Here is a 21,968-nt window from a genome sequence, read left to right on the forward strand (position 1 = left end):
CCTGGTATACTGTCTTATTATAAGAATTTAGTTGCTCATGTTGTTATAGGGCTCCTACACCAGGTCATTATCGATGATGTCCTTAGAAATTAAAGATAATTTTGAGTAGGAATCTTAATGTGGATTGCCAGACCAAATTTGGTCTTACACTACTGTGGATGTCGAAGAATAGGTAATAGCGGTTATCCATAATAAAAACTTGCTACCACTGGGTTTGCGTTGCATAAAAATAATTCTGAAGCAGAGCCGATACGATTTGGCCACATATAATTCTTCTACTTATCATTGTTTACGTGATATTGACTGTTAATAAGCATGTTTAAACAATCTAGTTTATCCAGTTAACTTGTCTCATCATTTCAGCCAGTGAAAGACTTGACATAAGCATCCTTCACAGTGCTAAATGGGCGAAAGATAATTCTCTGTTGTTGGCTATAGATAAGGCTCAATATGTTCTGAGAGCCTGATGTGAAAGTTTTAGGTTCCTTAATTACTGTTGTATGTAATTAATTAATATCTATTGCCGTCGAAACTGTACGAGTTCATATAGGGTAGTAATACGTTATTGAAACACCAGACGTAAGGTGAAATAACCTTTAATAATAATTAGGTATAATAATTTAAGGGCATTCATTACATTAAAGTCAACTCTAAAATACTGTTATTCGATCTTATCAAACATAAGACATATTTCGTACTGAATCACAGTATAACGGTTACTTCGATTTGCCCGATTCTAATTTTCTTATCGAGCCTCAATCCAGCGCTGTATAATAAATAGGTAACTTGAACAATAAATAAAAATTACTTAGTCCTCAATATTTACATCCTAACATGTAAAACTACATCGACCTGTGATTCTTTCTTTGATTCACTTCGATGAAAGTCTAATTGCACTATGTAATTTACAGCGGACACTTGTTTTGTTTTAATCCAAAGCTTCTTGACCCGTCTTTGGCAAGAAGAAGCAGAGTATTGCAGCAACTGAAAAATAAAATTTAACTTTAATGTAATGAAAACATTTATTTTTTAAAAATGTTGAAAATATTCAGTTTTTAATCTTTCTTTTTTAAGTTTACGTGTTGCGTATCACAGATAAATTATTAATTCTGAAGTTATTTAACTATGTTTATGTTTTTTGTTATGTATATATATTTGTTATCATTAAAACTTCATGGTAGGCGTATTATTCCACCTGTTATATGTTATGGTAGTTTTTAAGTTTAGACGATTCTGACGATTATTTTTTCCAATATATATTTGAACATGACAGTAAGATAGAAGAACAAATTGTCGTAAGATTATCCAGAGCTATAGTGCTCTATTTAAAGAGACAACAACTGAGTTGTATCTAAATAAAGATTTGGTACTCACTGAGTAGGAATGCTGCGAAGACAACAATGGGCACTATGCAGTTGATATCGATAAGGTAGCCAAAGGACAGGTTTCCGATAAGACCGCCGCCTCGACCCGCGGTTAGCGAAAGAGCAGCCGCCATTACCCTGGAATATTTTTTTTATTTATTATATTGTAGCTGCCATTAGAAGTTACATACAATTACACTATTATTAACCGCTAGTCCCTTCTGCAAGCACGCTATGTGCGAAGATGGAACGACAGTTTTATTCGTTATACGGCTCGCCTTCTAGAATGTCGTAGCAACAGACAATGCAACGACGCTCTTCGAGTAACGCCGCCGACACGACATGCAGGACGCTGGATTAGCAAAAGTCACTAATGTGCCATTCATACGCTGTGCAACTGTTTAAATCCTTTATGATATTCTGGCTGTTAAAAGCCAAATTTTGCCAATAGAAATATGCCGTAATAGCATACCGTATGAAACAGCAATGCGGTTTACTTCACTCTACTAGATCACTGTAAAGAAACACTTGTATTTCTCTATTCCTAAGCTATTTATAAATAAATTATCAAGAAGTCGAAGCCAGATTTTAGTGTATCAATATTTTATTAAAGAGCAATCAACCTTTTTTTGTTATTTTAAGTCGTTCGTTCGTTCGTTAAGTCGAAATAATTTCTATAGGAGTAATAAACATACCTAAGATTTGTAGGGAACAAGTCGACGAGCACACAAAAGACCAGACTGATAGCGAGCGAGGTAAGCGCTTCAAAGATGCATGACAGGACAAGGTTTTGGATGGAGTTTTGCACGAAGTACAGGCCAAAGGTAACCAGGGCAGCGACTCCCAAACTGAAGACTGAAATAAAAGGAAAATTAACAATTGTTAAACAGTAACAAATAAACTTTATTTAACATTAAGATACAATATACTACAAATCGGAAAAGAACCACGATTATCAATTTTGAATTGTTTTATCTATAAGCCCCTCATTTACACGTTACCTGTTTTACACAGTTTAGAAATTAACAAATTTTGAAAAAGGTATTTGCATTAATATCGTTAAAATATTTTTGGGCCTCATTCATTTGGCAAAAATAATTGCATTTCGGCAATTCCAGGTTTACAACAGAAAAATGAAAAAGTTACAAAAGAATATAATTTCTATGCAATACATAACGAAAATTTAGACTTTATGGGCGCCCTATACCATCAAACATTCATGTAAATTTCGGAACAAACGGTGAACGTTGAATATATGACTCGTAAGTAAGACAATTTTCAATCTTAGATTGCCATAAATATTCCGAGCCAATATATGTTTAGATTAAATAGTTTATGTTTAAATCTAGTTCGAAAGTAATACAGCCATGAGCTGTTAAATTGTAGTCGAAAAACACAATTTTTAATATTTTTCTTCGGAAAATATTGGTGACATATTTGCTGATGATGAATTAAATAAGCATCTTTTATATAATGCGATTCACAAAACCTATAAATTTGATGAAGATAATGATTCTGATGAAGGGCAATGTGAAACTGTCCATGTATAAAGTTTGAGTTGGTATATATTTTTTTACAATATAATAGTTTTCAAATGCAAGTTATGGACTTAGTTAAATTTTTTTGCGTATAAGTATCCCGTGTTACAATTTCTAGGGATTATCATTGCAGCAAGGTTTTGCAAACATTTTGTTGTTATTGTCTAGTAAAGTCAATATCAATATACATAATAATAGTCAACATTATTAATGAAGACTAACTTTAATACTTACTAAGGAAGAATTTCGCGCCTAGTTTGTGAACACACAGCGGTAACCAAAGGGATGTGGGGATGCAGGCGAGGCCAACAATGAGAGTGTGCATGTAGACGCTCTGGTCGATGATCTTCTCGCAGTCGAAAGGATCGGTAACCGCTTCCTCGCCAACGACAATACCGGACACGTCGCACACAGAGGCTGAGGTGTTGGGGAAGCGGTGCTCGAATTCTTCATAGCGGTTGAACAACTCAGGGAACCAGATCATGAGAGTGTAGTAGCTAAAAATAAAGTCAGGTTTCGTATTATCTCATTTCATTTAGTTGCTTACATTTTTTTATCGTTAATTTTATAACCCAAAAAACAGTGTTAGTGAAAAGCGAAATAATTAATTAGCGAAATGCCAATCGTGTACACACCATGAATTAGTGTTAAGGTACAATGTCTTATTTTAACTGTATAAAAAGTTATTACGTAATATGAACATTGTAAACATACTGTACATTTATTAATATTGAACTACGAATAAAATATAAAAATCGCATCTCATCAAACATTGTATAAAAGATCAAAAAAAAGTTTTACTACTACAATCCCAAAAATAGCAAATAAACGTGAAAAATATTTTCTTACCTCGTGGTCAAGCCAAATTGGATCAGGCAGGTAAGGATCGTGTATTTGAGGTAGGGTGGACGACATAAAGCTTTGGTTTGCACCCAGATTTCACTGAATAGCCGCTTCAGATCTTTAGGTTTGCGCATGCTGAGACTTCGCACAGATTTCTGCGAGTTTTGTGATGCCACCGAGATTGTTCGCACTTTCTCCTTCAGGCTCTTGATCTATGAAATATATTAATATCTTATAACATTAATATAAATAAAGAACTTTTAATATTTTTTTTCATTTATTATCATTCTCTATTCTCTTCTTTTATTATCATCATCTATTCTACCGTGAGACGTCCGCTGTTACACAGAAGCCTCTCTCTTTCAATAGGACAGGTGTGATGCGGCCTGTATCCACCGTTTTTCACCTTATGCAAGCCGTCAGTCCACCATGTGAGTGGATATCCCAATAATATAGCATATCCATGTAAACTAGATGATATTTTTATTAACGACAGACTTGAAACGTGTTTAAGTGGTTAATAGCTTTTGATGTACATCGAGTGTTTTAGATACCATTTCAGGTAGTTCAAGAGTACTGAGTTCTGCTATTATAAATATTTCTAATATGCCATATACATAATAAGAATTTTAAAAAAGTTCTGACTCAGAATACTGTCGAGATTTGGGGTCTTATAGCGTAATATACTATAGAAATGTTATTAAAGGATCTTTTGTTATTCAAAAATAATCTTGTTACCGGATAGTTATCGGGATCGTCGCCTGTGTTCTGTCTGTAGATGCTCTTGAGGCAGGCGAGCGCATCGTCGTAGTCGCCGCACTCCATCATGAATTTAGGGCTCTCGGGGAACGACAGCAGCCAAAAGCCGAGTAACAGAGACGGCACTGCGCATGCAGCCACGAACCAATTCCATGAATCGTATGAGAAAGCGCCATTTTCAATGCGAATGCCTTGGATTGGGATAATGCCCCACGCGATCACTGTTATCAAAATAAGACAAAATTAATTCACTTATTTTTTCATATATTGGTCTAAGATAATGGTTTAAATTGAAATTGAAAAAAGATTTTGACATACTAAAATTTTTGAACAAAAATATTCAATTTTTCGATATGTAATACCGATTTATTAATTATGAATCAATCGGCATATAAAATGATAGTAACCGATCATGCCCAATTTCGGTCTTTACGGACATTCTCGTATCGAAATTCTAAGCGCGTATTTAGTGACTAACCGAGTTTCCCTCCAAGAGGCATCTGGTCACTTCGCCATTGGTGGAATCTATAAACGGCCTGAGTCATGGTTCCCGAGAGAGCCTTTTTGTTACCAAACAAAAAGGCTCGAGACTTAGGCTAAGTAGATGGCACTTACGTCAATTTGTCAAATATCCTAATTTCCAAAGATTAACTATCATTCCCTTGACTACAGTTACATTATTCAATTATCTATTACTATGTCTTCAAATTAACAGGTTTGACCATACATTTCAAATTGTTAATAATAGGTGCACTTGAATTGTGTATTTATTTTTATAGAAAATTAAAAAAGGAATTAGAATAGCTCACCATTATGATGGCCGTAGACTTAAAATGTAAAATTTTATTAACAATAATTTCAATTGTTTTTTTTATTTATACAAGAAATGTACGATTTACTTAATAAGAGAAACTATTTTGTAATAAATTAAAAAGTTAATGGCTATGAACGGATTTTCATGGTGTTGGTAGAATAGCGATCAACGTTATCATCATCATCATCATTATGCCAGTCGATAGACGCCAGCTATAAGGCAAAGACAACAAAAGATCACTACGATCACCGATCTCGTGCTGCCCCCATCTAGCGATTTCCTTTGATTTTGACTTAGTCGCCAGTCCACGTCTAGCTGCTCGTAGTCGTGTGAAATGTATTTTTTTTTAAAGTAAAAGTACATAAACAATATCTTTGTTATGCTTACGTGGAAGTAAGATGACTCCTAAAGTCCAAAACATTTCCATCCAGCAGAGGATCTTCTCTCTGTATTTGGTCTGTTGAAATTCTCCTAAATAGGGGAAGCATATACCCATAGCACCAGCGATCCTGTAAGGAAAGTGTTTTTTTCCACTACACTCTGCAGCTATCAACTTTTCTAACATCATCCAGAAATAAGTTGCGAAAACTCGTGAGCAGTAGGTAGTTTGGTACATAGTAAGTACAACGAGGCCGGGAAGTCAAAATTTTGTAATACAAAATAATGGGGCCCAGTAATTTAAGAACACAAACTTGTACTGTTCGGCAGGAGACATATTTGCTGAGGCATTTACAAACAAAACTCTAACGAAAAACTTAGAAGCGACATCTTCTATTTCTAAGTAGTGTGTTAGTATTAATTCAATAATAATTATTATATGTACTAGTTTTAAGAAGTTGTATTATAGTTTAAAAGTAATAAAAAAATAAAATAAAAAGTATTATTTAATTAAAGAAATATAAAATAAAGGTTTAAAATGATTTTGAGTTTGCGTATGAATTCTATCTTTATAGACTAATCAACAAACATTATTAAGCAATATCAATTGTAAGCTTTTATTGGAATATTAAATCAGCCTTTTGTAAATATTTGATTTTTATCATAATGGATGAATGAAATACACAACATTTACCACTAATGTAATTACTTAAACAATTTCATGTCGTTTCTAATCATGTGACTGTCATGCAATTGGTGTTTACTTACTAAAAAACAATTCATTTTTCATTGCGCGATTATTTGTTACTGTGTATAAGAAGATTTTTTCTTTTCACATACAGTTGTCAAATGTTGACAGCTTTAAGTAGCTTGTTAAACGTTATCTGTGTAATGCCACGCATTTGACATGAAGCAGATACTATGCGGTGACATTGCCCGCCAAATTCTTGTAGGATTACAAAATATTTTTATCGTTGCATGTTTGTGTTTTGCATTATAAATTAAATATATAAACATACAAATTGATTTTGCCGATGATATTATTTTATATTTTTTTAGCGTAAGAAGCAAATAAAAATTACGCATTATATTTTTTTGTTTGTCCAGTGCCTTAAAGACATTTTTTTTTTAGTTTAAAGTAAATCTGGACATAATGATATTTACACACTTCTTTTAGGACGGTACATGTTTATTAATATTACATATAAAGTTTGCTAAAACTTACGAGAAACCGTTGATGAATCTGCATGCCATAAAGACCGGTAAAATTTGCACGAACGAGGAAAGTATTCCAACGAAGCCATCGATTAGAAGAGTCGACACTAACACCAATTTACGTCCTTTGGTGTCAGCCAGACAACCCCAGAAGTATGATCCTAATACCATTCCTAAATAAAGAAATATAATTACATTTTAATGCAATTCAAAATATTGTTTAAAAAAAGAGTTAAGGGTGATTTAAAATTTAAAAATACTGCAAGGCCGCTGGTGCAGCGATAAAACATGTTATGTGGTGATTTAAGGTCGCAGGTTACGGGGTCTTATTCCAGAGGTCCACACAGACCATCCAGACCAGACCAAAAACTCGTAAGATGTGTACTCGTTTGTATGGTCTGAACCTTGAAAGATTAAAGACTTATATACATACATGCATAAAGTTATGGATCTTCTATTGTAGTCACACAGTAAATCCATTATGACGCGATGGTATAGAAGATTATAAATTACAAAACCCTATCCAATCACATTTGTGTTAATTTCTCGGAAATATAAGATAAGAGTATGTCTACGTATTTATACGAGTTTAATAAGCAAGAAAATAGAGCTATTTTTAACAATGTTGTTAACATTTTATTGCCTATACACCTGCGGAGACGGAATCCTTTCCGGAAGTCGCCTTAATCACTATGATTGTGATCTTTGAGTCATAATTACGTTTATACATCTTCGTTATGATATTGCAGGCTTAGATGTAAAACATTGACTAATATTTTAATCGTTAATAACTTTATTATTAAATAACTGATTAACTTTTTTTAGATTTTTAGTATAACCCAAGTTGCTGTTCAGCCCTAGGAAAGTGTGGTGAGGTGGGTTGGACTTTCCCCCATCCCGTCCCGTCGCGGGTACCTAAAGCGCAGTACAGCGGTTTCGGTAGCACTAAAAAAGTTATCTTACCTAACATAGGTGCAGCAGTAAGCCATCCTTTATCAGCAGATGTCATCCGGAAATCACATGTTGCGGCCGGTAATACAAACGATACGATAGTAATCCCAATAGCGGTGTTCGCATATATCAGTCCGGTGATTGCCAGCAGGCAGAAATGGAAACGGCCAAATCCTGAAAATAATTAATCATAATGTAAGAAGCAATGTAAATCAAATTATATATAATATATTATATTAACAAAGCCTTCGTCAGTCTAAGTGTACACAATATATAATAAAATTCCACAAGGTATCTTAGATCTTTCTGTTCCTTATAGTGTATTTTATATGTATAAATCAAACATTGCTATATTTCATTTAAAAAGAGCAACTCTTTAGTATCCGCCCGCTCTACTAAACCGATTAGCTTTCCGAGCTATCAGTAGCTTACTACTTATAATATTTAAATAATTAACCATCCAAGGCATGTAAATGTCTACTTGAATATAGATATTCAGGTTAGGCTTAACTTATATTTTTCATTTAATTTATGATGTACACGATATAAGTATCAAAATAAAGCATTTTTAACTTTTTGTTAGTAGTATAATAAATATCTCAATTGAAGTGATAAACATCAAAGAGATTAGTTAATATTATAAGTATTAAAAAACACTTACCAGTGGCTGAAATCGCAGCTTCGAAGTCTGCTCCGTGTTCCAAGAAATCTAAACCTATAAACAAAAAATGATATTGTAATATACTCCAGAAAAATCTTCGAAAAACTGTTCAAAAAAAAACATTGCGAAAAATACCTATATAGGACATTATCAATTAAAGTTAGTTAAAATAATTTAATTCAACGTAATGATGAATATTCCACTTTATCTACTTTAATCTTTGAAATAATTGCTAACACACTCACACTAACAATTATTAAACTAACTGCTATTGTACGTACTACGAAACTTCATCGGTTAATCATCATATCTGAATATAATAGATTCATTCTGGAACTTTGTCTCGTGTACTATATATAGCTCACAAAGTTATTAAGTGTATTATTGTGCACCAAATGTCAAAATGTTTTAGATGTATTTATGTATATGTTAATAATGATGGCGGTAGAAATATGTCGGAATCACTTAACTGAAGGTCCAACTACCCCCATAATCATAAAGCTATATATAGATAAGAGGAAATGTTACCATTTTTAAGAGTCTTTTACATATCTTAAAGACTATGTATTCAAATTGATAGAAAAGATAACTGTTTATTATTTAAGAGTAAATTTGTAATTTTTATTCATTAGTTATTTGAATTATTTCATTGTTTTAAAATTGAAATAGAATTTTAAAAGAAAGTATTTGACTAATTTCCTAGTTTCATATAAATATGGCGTAATCGCTACTCACACGCTAATCTTACGTATTACAGGAAGTTTGATTACAGGTTTTAAAAGTTTAATGGGGTGAACAAATATATAATGTAATAACGCTCATTTGTTGTCAATTAATATATGGTACACTTTATCCAATAATAAATAACGAAACACTTAAAAAGGGTTTGCAAAATTCAGATTACTGCATAACAAAATATTTTATTGTTTACTATTTATCCTTGCAGGCTTTGTACTGCCGGAAGTATGAAGAAAATAAATTATAAGAACATTTCCAATGACCAGTTTATACAGATTGATGCTAAATAGGTGTAAAAGCTTTAAAGCCTTTTAAAACCTTTACACCTATAATCAATAACCTTGTATTCATACGCCAGAGGTTTTTGCCTATCAAAATAACAGCCGTTGCTTAAAGAAATTTAATTTAATTTTATGGTTCGATTTAAATAGTCACGAGTAATGCGTGTTTTACCATTTTTGAAATGATTCGTTTTCAGATTAAACTTCGTTAAGTTACTCCGTATAGGCGTCTATTCTTTCTTTGTGTAATGTATATGCAAAGTATTTTGTACATGTTGTAGTATTTAATAAAATCAGAGAAAAGTATATGTGTATACGTATTATTTGTCAATTTACGTATATTTTGAATGTTATGTATTTTGTAATTGATAGCATCACTAAACATATACATTTATTAAATTTACTCTAATCAACTTTAGGTAAAACAGCTTAACTGCGGAATTAGGAGCGCACGTTTCACCGATACTCGAATCTTTGTGTAAACCAACACCGCCCGCTGAAGTGTTTTGATAATAAAATTATCAAGTTTTGAAAATAAATACTTCTCTTAAAAGATCTGATAACGTCAATTTACATTGTTCGGTATATGAAGTGCTTGAGTTTGGAACAAAACTAAGCCCGTTTCTAAGCTTTGTCTTAAATAAAACAGTTTTTTTATGTTTATTTATATATATATATATATATATATATATATATATATATATATATATATATATATATATATGTACATATATGTAATTTATGTGTAGCTATAAAGAGAAGTAAATTTGCCAAGCGGGCGGGAAACAGTTTGATACAAGCAACTTGTGTAACAAAAATATTGTACTCGCAGTTCCTGGATACAGAACTAACGTAATCAATCGCAGCCTTCGTTGCACTTCGCGGAAATGTTATTCTCTTTCTAAACACGTTAACATTCTCTGAATTTCGTATAAAAAATAACAAAGTATTATGTAAGCATTACACTTTGTTTTGAAATTCGACCCTTAACATTATCAACTAAAATCAAAATAGTTTTCTTCTAAAAAAATTGACCACAACGTGATTTAATCGTACTATGGACAAGTTTTTAATATATTTATTACTTTAATCTAGTTTTTTTGTGTGGACTCTTGTCACAATTTTTAAAAATCTAACCGCTACAGTTTATTGACCGAGAAATTAATTTCAAGTAACCGATCAACAAATCGTCAAATAAGTCTTCATCATAACATCGGCCGATAGACGCCCACTGTAAGGCTCAGATCGCCATAATAACGGGATTTGCACTGCCTACATTCAGCGAGTTCCCACAACCACTAGGTCGTCGGTCCTCACTGTGTCCTCACATCTTACTTCTCAAGAATAAGTTAATCAAAAATTGTGTAAAATTAGAAATGAAAATATTAATAGACTGACTGAAACAGGCTTAATTTAAGCCGGTAAAGTATTTAAGTACACAACACGTTATCTTGCAGTGACAATAGAGTAGTAGCGCTATTTACTGGAACTCTTGCATGATTAATCAATTTTCATGAAGGGTTTTACCGCCATAAATATATCGCCGCGACATAACTAAACTTCGGCGTGCGTTTTATCAGAATGTGTGCTCATCGCTTTAGGCGAGCAAATAAATGCGTATGCGACACGGTCACTTTATGGCATTGTAAGTACGATTTCGTCAAGGACCGTTACGAAATTGTAACTAGATATTTTAAGCTACTTTTATTTATGACGTGAATTGTTTTGCCATTATGTAAGTTATATTATTTATGGAAATTAACATTATGTATTGCTAATCAGAAATAAGATCTGCAGAAGAATTAAGGTCACCGACGTAGCCCGTCTGAAGTGGCAGTGGGCGTGGTACATTGCTCGTGCAACCAACAGTCGATGGGGTCGAAAAGATTTCGAATGGTGACCACGAGTCGGTGGATGACATGGACAGGTCCTCCAGTAGCTGGACTGACGACATAATCTAGGTTGCTGGGAGTCGCTGGATGCAGGCATGGCAACATGGGCCACTACCGATTTTTGAGAAGAGCCTATATTTTGCAATGGAAGTCTATCGGCTGTTATGATGATGATTAAGTAACTTTGAGGATGTTTTTTGCACTTAGCCTATATTTAAAGTAAATTGTTTTTCTCCTATAAATAAGCTTTTTATGTTATAATGCTAAATTTTATGCAGACGTAGTCATGACGTTTAATTATTATAAGAGTATATATATAATAATATAATATAGTTTTGTTTACGATTTTTTGAATATTTAACTTTTTAAAACAGAGAATATCTTTATGTTCACAATCATATACGTTAATAAAAGACGTGTAAATAAATGGTCTCAAAACGAATTGTTTTTGGAATTTTTCCTTGTGTGTCTCGATGTTTGTACGCATCGCGCCTTGATTATCAATTGAAAGTTATCGTCGAACTAACAAAAAAAGTAAATTTTTTGATACTAAACGGTATTAGTTTTCCCGACAAAAAAACGCACACACTCCGGGCCAGATTTAAAAGATTCTTATGTTAATTAATTTATTTTATCATTCCTCAAGACAAATGACAGCTTTTCCGAGTTCTGAATAATATCGGAAGGAAAATGTGTCTTTCATTCTTAAGACATTTAATTAAAGATATTCTATGATGAAATGGTTTTGTTATTACAAGCTCATCAATATATATGTATGGTGGGTTTCTACGTAGTAAAATTTTATGCAAATGTAGACAATGTCTAAGCGTGAAGGTTGTCAAGCCCGTATACGATTTACGTGTGAACAATAAATGTATCATTTAACCTATTAATATTTTAAAATAAATTTCGTACTGCAATCCTTTGCCGGCGGCCCTTGAGCTAGCCGCGTCCTTTCATGGCGGTCAATTGCGAACTATTTAGCCTACTGTCCATTTCATTTTCCTTAACTTACATATGCGTACTATTCAGCCTGCATTAAACTGGTTTTTATAATTGAACAAAGCTTGTTGTAACATATATTTTGTAATTTGAAAGTGATACATGCAGATTATAAGATGTTGGTTTTTATATATGGAGAATTTATTAAGACAGAATTGCATTATTGCTATATCGCTGTTGCCTGGTACCGATTGTGAGGACCTGCAAAATGCATCACCAGGTAACTGCCGTTTCTGCATGACGGGTCAGGGCATTGTCATTGAGATCAAGATAAGTATTCTTTTTCATGGTCATAGCCTGTACTTAGCGTTTTCTGTCGACATTATTAAGGTCTTTTGAGTGGAACTCCTAGGCTGTTTTTGCTGGTCTGTGGTCTCCATTCCAGATCTTTAAGGTCCTAGCAACATCTGATCTGCGCGCTATGTAGCGTGCCCACTGCCACTTAAACTTGTCAATCCGATAGATATTTCGTTTGTCCGGGGATTTCCGCATTCATAATTTTATCTCATAGAGAAATTCAAAGCCTTTTAACGGATCATTGAGCAGCTGTGAGCTTGCTAATAAGACCCGAAGTAACATACCATTTTTCTGTATCGTGATAGCCCATCACAGGTAAAAAACATTCATTGTATTTTTTGATTTTCGTCTCCAGGCACTGAGAGATATTGGAGTTATTTTTTTTACCTCATTTATATCTCTAGAGACCCTAGTTAATTTAAAAAAAACTATATTTCGCGAAAATTAATTATTTTTTTTAAAAAGATTATCAAAAATAGTAATCGTTTCATATAAAACATAAAAAAGTAACTTTGGCAGTTGTTATAAATGTGTGATATTAAAAATGTAGTCTAAACAATCATTAAAATTTTATCTAGAACATGGCCAATGTGATATAGGTTTCGATTGTAAATGTATGACACTGTGTCACGTCGTAGTTTCATTGGCATCCATACTATATTATTCCAATCGAAACAGCGTGGTCTACTGTATGATAAATTGAAGACTTATTTAATAGATGAGTCTTACCGCATCACATCGGTAATTATTAGACGGTAATACAAAGTGAATGTCCTCCTGCCCTCTTTAAACAATCATAATATTCAACAATCACTTAGCGCCACATTTATAGATAAGTGACACCGATTGCACTTTATTAATAGATAGATATTAAAAGGTCCAGGAAGCGGCAAAAACATCAATAGTTTTAAACACTTTTCTTCAAGTGTGTTTACATCTCGAATTATATTGCTTAAAAGAAATTACTTTCTACAGATGGTTTGACGGCGAAGGTAAAGAGATAAAAATATTGGATTTAGAAATAATAATGGATTATACAAATTGTAGGTTGATTAGTTATATGCATAAAAACTTTAAAAGGCTGAGTGTATAGCTCATTTGCCTTTATTTGATGCATGGTATCAATCTATTAAAAATCAATCTAGGCATTATAAATAACCTAATGAAAATGGAATAATTATATACAAAAATTAATAATTGTTTATTATCTGCTCTTGCACAGTTTTTTTTCCCAAAATTGGTTTGACGCATTCAATAGAAAAAATAAATTAATGTATGGTACATTAATTTATTTTTTATACCTGATATTTCAGAGTTATCACTTTATACCTGATGGAAAAAAGTTGTCAAAGCGTTAAAGATTTTTACAGTTAAATAAATATAATCCACCTGTATAAAACAACCAATTTGTCGTTAAATAAACCAACCATTTACAAAATAATTAAAACGAATTTAGCGACATGTGTTTTGTGCGTAACAAACACATATTAGTAATTAAGAAAAAGATACCAGACCCGACACATGGACACGGTCTTAATTGATGCGAATGATAGTTGTATCATTTGATGCAGCCGCCACACTGGTTTCTATAAAGGGCTAATTATCTTCAATATCCTTATGCTAGGCCTCACTGTACTCATTGTCATGAGAAAACTTGTACGTTTCCGGCTTTATATTTTACATCACTTTGTTGTGTCAAGTCGTAGTTATTCGCATTTAGAATACATAATGTAAACGGTTTTACTTTGGTTAATAGTATCATAACATTGATTGGATAGCCAAGGCAGTATAGTCAGTGAAATTAGCGACATCTTTCTAGGAAAACTAATTTCTCTTCTTTGGACTTATTTTTTATGTTTCTATGTATAGAAATAGAGATATTTACTATTTTCTAAAGTAGGATACATTTCTAGTTTATGAATCTATAGAAATCTCCCAGATTTTTTACCGTTTTTTTGTTTGTACATCAGATAAACACGTCCCTAAATTTAGTATTTTTTATTATTGTCTCGTATTTTTTAATTCCAACGTATAAAGGTTATCTCGTGACTATTGATTTATATCATGATAAGTCCTCTTAAGTATTAAGTTATATTTATTATAATACTGCAGGGTTAGTTCAGGACATGATCAAAAGAAAAAATAACAAAATTTGAAGATAGTAATAAAATATACATACAAATATATAAAAAATGTAATAAATTTCAAAATCTTGCTGAAAAGATGTGAAAAGGTTACGAGAAAAAAATATTATATTAAAGGCCGTTTCTGTGAAAATAAAGAGTTAATAAATAATTATTACTTTTGAACGGTGACCCCGTTTTGAAAATTAACGTCTGGAAAATAGAACCTAAACTTGAAAAGGTTTGAATATAAATCGACTTTTAAAAATAATACTCTCTTCTAATTTTCGGTAATTTCGTATGATTTCTTTTAATGCTATTTTAAAAACACTAAGATAAGTTTTTAAATTACGTTGTTATCTAAGTGCCTAACGGCTAATGATTAACCGAAAACGGTTTTTATAATTATTTTTTTGATTTAAAGTTTTTTACGTAGTGTTTATTATACATTAATACCATAGCCATGTTTATTACGATATTTTTCTGCTATAGCGCTCCTTTAGATGTTAGCTTTGTAATCCAATAGCCTAGATCGATTAATACAAAATTCTAAAATATTTTGACAACGTCTCCTAATCTTCTACAAGCCACCGCTCAGAAAGAATATCGTAGTCGTAGATTTATTGCTGTTGGAAATAATAATTTGGTATGAACAAGATTTTCCGCTCGCAACATTTATGAACAGTGTTAATTAATTAGATAACTCTAATGTTTCATTATTTTAGCCTGTGCATAGGCCTTCACTATACATAGAACCAGCAGAAAGCTAAACGAAAAGATCTAACCATAGTCGTATGTAGACCTTTCGGATAGACATCTTACGCCGCGCTTGTCAGTCTCTGGCCATCTGTTCTGCGCTATCTGGCCACTGCCACTTCTACTTGCCAATCCTCTTGGCTATCTTGGTAACTTTCATTTCGAACTCCTCATTCTTGTTTCGATTTCATAGGAAATCCCGAGCATAACCCTTTACACGGCATTGCACCACTGCGAGGTTGCCAATGAGAATGCAAATTTAAATAATAAGTGACTATCTACAATCAAAAAAAAATTGAGGCCGATAAAAAAAATTATTTGGCTCATGGTGTATTTTCAGTTTTCCTTGTTGGAGAAATAAATAAAAATCAGTCATATGTGAGGAACCTGTTATAATAATAAAAAGTTTTGCGTCTTGACAAAAGTTCATTGAATTTTGACCAATGGATATTTTTACCTTTTTAAAAAAATTTTCCTTAATGAACAATCAATAAGATAGCTCAAAGAAACAACCAGAGTATCGCATATTCTAATTGATTAATAATGATCTGTAATTAATATGAACAGTTTCAGAAACTAATCTATCATCTTATCAAGATACTAATCACCTTTGAAGTTACCTTTAATACATTATTTGTAATTGTATTGTTTCTTGTTAATATATTTATTTATTCTTTCGCTTAAATCTCGTCTTTGATTATAATTAAGGCTATTTATTGTCATCGATGTTTTAGTTTGTAAATATTTAATGGATTTATTCGCCTTTTATGCATAATATATATTTAGTATGTGTAAATAACGTTAACATTCTATAGCCAGTATTTAAAAATTTCGACTAACCATTTGACCTAGTTTATTTAATGATTTTGATCTATTATATTTGTTAGGTTGTAGATTTGATACATCAGTTTTGCACATCGTATTCGAGCTTCTACGCAAATTAAAAACAATTAACGTTCCAAGATCATAAAATTGGTGTAATTAATCTTATAACACCATTAACCAGTCTCTGGGAAGAAGCCTATGTTTCGACAGTGGGAATATAAAATATAATAACGATATCAAAATAATATTCCTTGTCATACTTTTTCTTGTCACTTTTAAAATTAGTATTAAGTATTGTTAACATTAATCATTGTAGATCAGGAATATTAAAATGAATATTTTGTAGCACTATATTGTTAAATATATTAACTATCAATTTCGGTAGATAAATTTATAAATGGAAAAAATAGCAGAGTCAAATTTTACGTCAACGGCTCATTACCATTCGGTTTGCCTCGAGTCAATTGGCTGCTTTATCTTAATTTTGACAGCGAGGTCTGCTTTGAAACGCCATGGACAGTCGTGCAAGCAATGAGTGACAGCCGTGTATCTTACAATTTTCATACTGAATAAATCTTGTTTGTTATTGCCGATATATAAACCTATTGTGTTCGTGGAAAAATTGACGCATGTTAACTTATTGTTTTAGATATCAAATACATAGCCGCAATTTCTATGGTGTCTAAAATGTAAAAAATATGCATTTTTGAATACATTAAAATTTTGCGTAGATAACATAATGAAATATAAATTGTAGCCGCTTGCTAATCGAATGACTGGGAATTTACGCGAATTAACCTGATACAAAACTGTGTTAATTGCGGTTGTGTTAATGTAAATGAATTCATCGAAGCAAAATCGAATGTTTATTTATTGTTTCATTAAAACTTACCCATGGTTGTTATAACGAATTCACTCTTTCACTAATAAATAAACTCTGATGATCTACACGTTGATTATGTGCGACAGCTATCGTTGTAGCATCGTCACCCTGCGAGCGGTACTGGAGAGATGCGCGGGCAAGATCGCGACTGTATCGGCGCACGAGTTGACGCCGCCCCAAGGATAGCGCGTGGTGCCTACTGAGGCTTCTGCGCGAATGCCGCTTCGACACCGCCAACCGGTGAAGATTCCTTCTACGCCAGATAACGATAACAGTACGCGATCGCTCATCTCGTGTTATCTAGACACCGGGTCATCACAATCGATCTTAACTCGGATTCATTCTCGGTCCGCGCTTCACACGTCTGGACTCTTTAAATTTCGTTATATAAGAATGACGCACATGCGTCGCTCCACAGTTTTATTGTTTAATTTAATTGATTGATTACTTATACAACAAGTCGTTATCATATGCGCTATGTTAATGGTATATAAATTGTCAATTTGATTTCACTTCTTTCGGTAACTGTTATTTTTAACTTGTTTACCGCAATCGTTTGTGAAACATTATTTTCTTATTAGTTTGATGCAGACATTGCGCTTTTAAAGAGTACGTATCAAATTTTGTTTTATTTTGCTAAAATAAAATACTTTCATATTGATTGAGCTCTTTCTTTTCACATTACCAGTACGCCGAAACTGCGTCTAAACTCACTTTTTTCAAATTATAATTGCTACTGAGAAATAATTTTTTTAAAGGTTATCTTTCACCTAGTTAAATTGTCAAAAGCTAGTGGCACGGTATGGTCCGATTTCTAGATACTTTGCATATTATACGTCTTCCATTAACAGACCAATTTTTTATATTTTGTTATATAATCACTTTTTTTAACTTACTGCCCTCCACAATCGTTAAATACGTTATAAAATTAAAAAAAAACCTAATTGCGTAACCTGTAGTACACGGCAACATAGAAGAGAGATAGACTTTTTGAATACAAAATTGTTATTCATGTAATAAAAATATACTTAAGTCAGGCATTTCTCATTATTTTATAAGTATTTCATACAGTTGGTTTTAACATTAAACAAGGGATGACCAGGAGTAAAAACGTTATTATTATGAGCAAACGTAATTTAAAAATTCTGATGAGCAAAAACCTTTTTAATGCAAATAAAATAATAGTTAAAACGGCTGAAAAGAAATTCCGAACACTAAATAAACTAATTAACATCAACAAGTTCCGGTATCTCTTTTTAAAACACGAAATTTTAAATTCCGAAACATATTACACGAGTAAACTCATCAGTAGATTATCTATATAAATTACATATTATTATAAAAATTAGATATTAGTATGTGTAGAAAGAGATTTATTTCATACCGTAATATCCACAATTCGTTTGAAGACAGTTTTTCACCGATTTATTATCCGTATTTAATATTATTAAAGCAATTAGTAATAGTAGTAATTAAAATTGCTTTTAACTTAACATTGAGTTCAAACACCTCTCTCACTACTAATTGGTTCCGAGTTTCTGATGTTATTTCTTCAGCCGTCTAACTTTTTTCATTTTTGTGTAAGGCAAGACAAAAATTCTTGTTGACAGGAAGAATGGAAAATCTGCAGGGAAAATTTTAAAAATAACAAATATAATATTATACTAACATATATAAATTAATAAAATAATTAAAAGTAATATTGATAAGTTAAAACATTTTTCCAAAGCAGTCAAAAATTTGACGTAAATCTTAATTAAGAAAGTCGTGTTTGTAATCACACAAAAAACATCGTGTATCACAATGAATTAAAACGTTTTGCAGCGAAGGAAGTCGAAAACTTATTTTTATAAATAAACCATATTATTAGGACATTAAATAAAGTGATAACTGTGAATTGTGTTTTTTATTTGTTTATCCTATTAAATAGCGATTGGCTATTAACTTTAGGCAGATAGAATTCTGTCTCAGCAGCGAATAATAAATAAAAATATCAGGAAATCATCAGTTAAGTTTAATGAACGGTTGCATAACTTTTTAATGTTGAATCAATAATGCGCTTTACAAATCCACTAAATGTACATATTTAGGTGTGATATTGTTAAGTTCTCATTGTAAATACTCGACACTGTCTTGGCCATTTGTACAATCTTGTTTGACATCACGGCTCTGAAGATCGAAAGGGTGCTCTATCTAAAACAATAGCGGAAGTTTTCTTTGTACCTCAGGGCTACTAATAACTACTATTAGTGCGAATAAAATTTTCAAAGTATCAATTGTTTATACAGGGTGATTGGTTATAGGTTTTAAAGGGGTGAATGTATGCCTCATTGGTGATCAAAAGGTTTAACATTTTTAAGTCTATTTTCAATCACTCTGTGATATATTACATTAATTTATTTTTTCTGTTGGAGTACGACAGGCATAACTTCTTACATTTTAAATTCTGTGAGGTAAAATAGTAAACAATAATTAATTTTAATATTAAGTAATTCAAATTTAGAAAACGACTTTTGTTACTATATTTTCATTTATTCATTACATTGTTGCTTATTTTCGTTACCCTTCGTTTTACGCCATGGTGAACCAAATTAAAAAATAATAATAGACGGCATAATTTATACATTTTCCCCTTTTAAAGCTTTTGCACCTATTATAAATCACTCAGTATACATGTACCGTAATAAAATAAAAAATGGTCTACAAATTAGATATTTATAACACTGATTATATGTATTTTTAATTTTAACAGTATTCTGATAATAATATCTCGACAGGAAATTGTCTTCAAAACTTAAAAAAAGTATTTCATTACTCGAGCAATTTGTTGAGAAATCCTCAGGGAGAATGAAAAGAGTGGTACAACGGCTAATGAGCAGCAAAATAAGACGATTTGTTTCGCCCCTAGATCATCATAAATAATAAGGAATTTGCAAAATGTATATTTATAATTTTCATCTTTTTTCGAACACTATCTATTATGTATATATCAACATTGTTCGTGAATATCTGAAGACGAACTAAGTTTAAATTTCTTAATCATTCCTGATTTACTTCGATGTCCAAAGGCAGTGCTTGACTTTGTCAATACCGAAGTGTACATTCAAGATACAATCAGTTTTTGGATAGTGCAAAGTTGTTATACTAAAAATGAAAAACTATTTGCCGACCTTATTTCAATACTTAATACGGATAATCGTATAGGATGAGCTTACCCTTATATAAAGTTTTAGGGATGATTTAATAACAAGAATGTTGCGTATCCGTTTCGCGATAAGCATAGTATAGTTTTCCTTCTGGTTCTCTAGCTTGAAAATCGATTTTAGAAGTTTTAAATGCGTCTAGTATGGGTGCCTGACCTCTGTATAAGCTTTGATTATTAGTTAAGGTTAAATAAACCATTGCTTCAAGTAGCATCATCAAAAACATATTGTGGACACGGCTCTGTTCAGGGCCGCGCAAAGCCTGGCGTCGCGCGGTCAAGTGCGACAGCATGCCTTTTACAGCCGACGCGTTAGGGCTGCCGCAAATAATTGATGCACACGGAAACGTCAAATTGTTTTGTCACTCCTATGTAATGTGCACTGTAGCAAACCTTAAGTATTGGTACTATTTAAAAAAAAATTATAGTCAAAATTTTATGGGCTCTTTAGTGGAGTTGATATAATGATGTGAAATATGAAACATTGTTGAACTTGATATAAAAAGGCCAACCGTTGAGTTTCTGGCCGGCTTTTAACAGCAGATTCCTTCGTAGCTAGTTTAATACTTATAATGTTAAAATAATTGGCAATTCATAAGTGTCCGTTAATGATTATTATGAAAACATGGTGGGAATAAACATCTGGTAATATTGTCCATTCTTCTCTTCTCCCTATATATATATGTATATATATATATATATATATATATATATATATATATATAAATACACACATATATATATATATACACACACACACGCATATATGTATTCAAATCCCAAATCGTAATTTTTAGTTTTAATAAAATAATAGTTCATTTATTAAAAGTAATTTTTTTTTGTTGCAGATATAGAAAGCACAAGTAAATAGAAAATATATTCAAATTAAGCCATGTTAAAACTTTATTTAAAATAAAATATCCACGAGGATTACAAACGCGTGTTCAAATTACTTACAAAAATCTCCTTTGGGTTTCATTTTGTGATGACTTTCGCAAACCTTGCGTTACTTCTAAATACTACTTACTTATGCTATAAATAAATATATATAAAAGCCTAAGGAAATGCCAATGCATTTTCTTAGCATATAATATTATAAAGTGAAAGATTTTAAAGTTAAGGCCGGTATTATTCGTATATGTATTCGTATTTGTTTTCTTTCTTTAACTTGTTGTAAATTAAGGTGTTTTTCTAGTTACTTCGTTTAAAATCTAAATTGTTAAACTGATATCAACCTAGAAATTCTAATACGAACAAAAGAAATCTATCACTAGTAGTCATTGAAAACGTTCATTTTATAAATCTAATATATCCCAATTTTAAAATAAAATGTATTTATTTAAATGCAACATTATATTATAAACCATTACATTACTAAACTGCTTATCGTGGCGATATTTGGGGTAGGGTTATGCCTTGCTGTGGGCGGCTATCGGCTGACATAAT

At 31.9% G+C, this 21,968-nt stretch overlaps 1 protein-coding gene across 1 annotated transcript; it reads right to left on the reverse strand.

The window, feature by feature from the left end:
- Positions 1-580: 580 nt before the first annotated feature.
- LOC137931640 (synaptic vesicle glycoprotein 2B-like) lies at positions 581-17,704 on the reverse strand. Its single transcript, XM_068775108.1, has 11 exons — positions 17,330-17,704; positions 8,524-8,577; positions 7,875-8,036; positions 6,922-7,084; positions 5,706-5,827; positions 4,484-4,725; positions 3,752-3,957; positions 3,137-3,399; positions 2,060-2,219; positions 1,375-1,502; positions 581-984 (listed from the first exon to the last, which is right to left on the reverse strand). Exons 1-11 carry the CDS (start codon positions 17,331-17,333, stop codon positions 929-931), a joined length of 1,560 nt encoding a protein of 519 aa, XP_068631209.1. The 5' UTR covers positions 17,334-17,704; the 3' UTR covers positions 581-928.
- Between the last annotated feature and the right edge of the window lie 4,264 nt (positions 17,705-21,968).

Source organism: Battus philenor, unplaced genomic scaffold, assembly GCF_028537555.1.
Source record: "Battus philenor isolate CCGP_79_NKW_IND1 unplaced genomic scaffold, ilBatPhil1.0.hap1 SCAF_8, whole genome shotgun sequence".
Classification (NCBI taxonomy): domain Eukaryota; kingdom Metazoa; phylum Arthropoda; class Insecta; order Lepidoptera; family Papilionidae; genus Battus; species Battus philenor.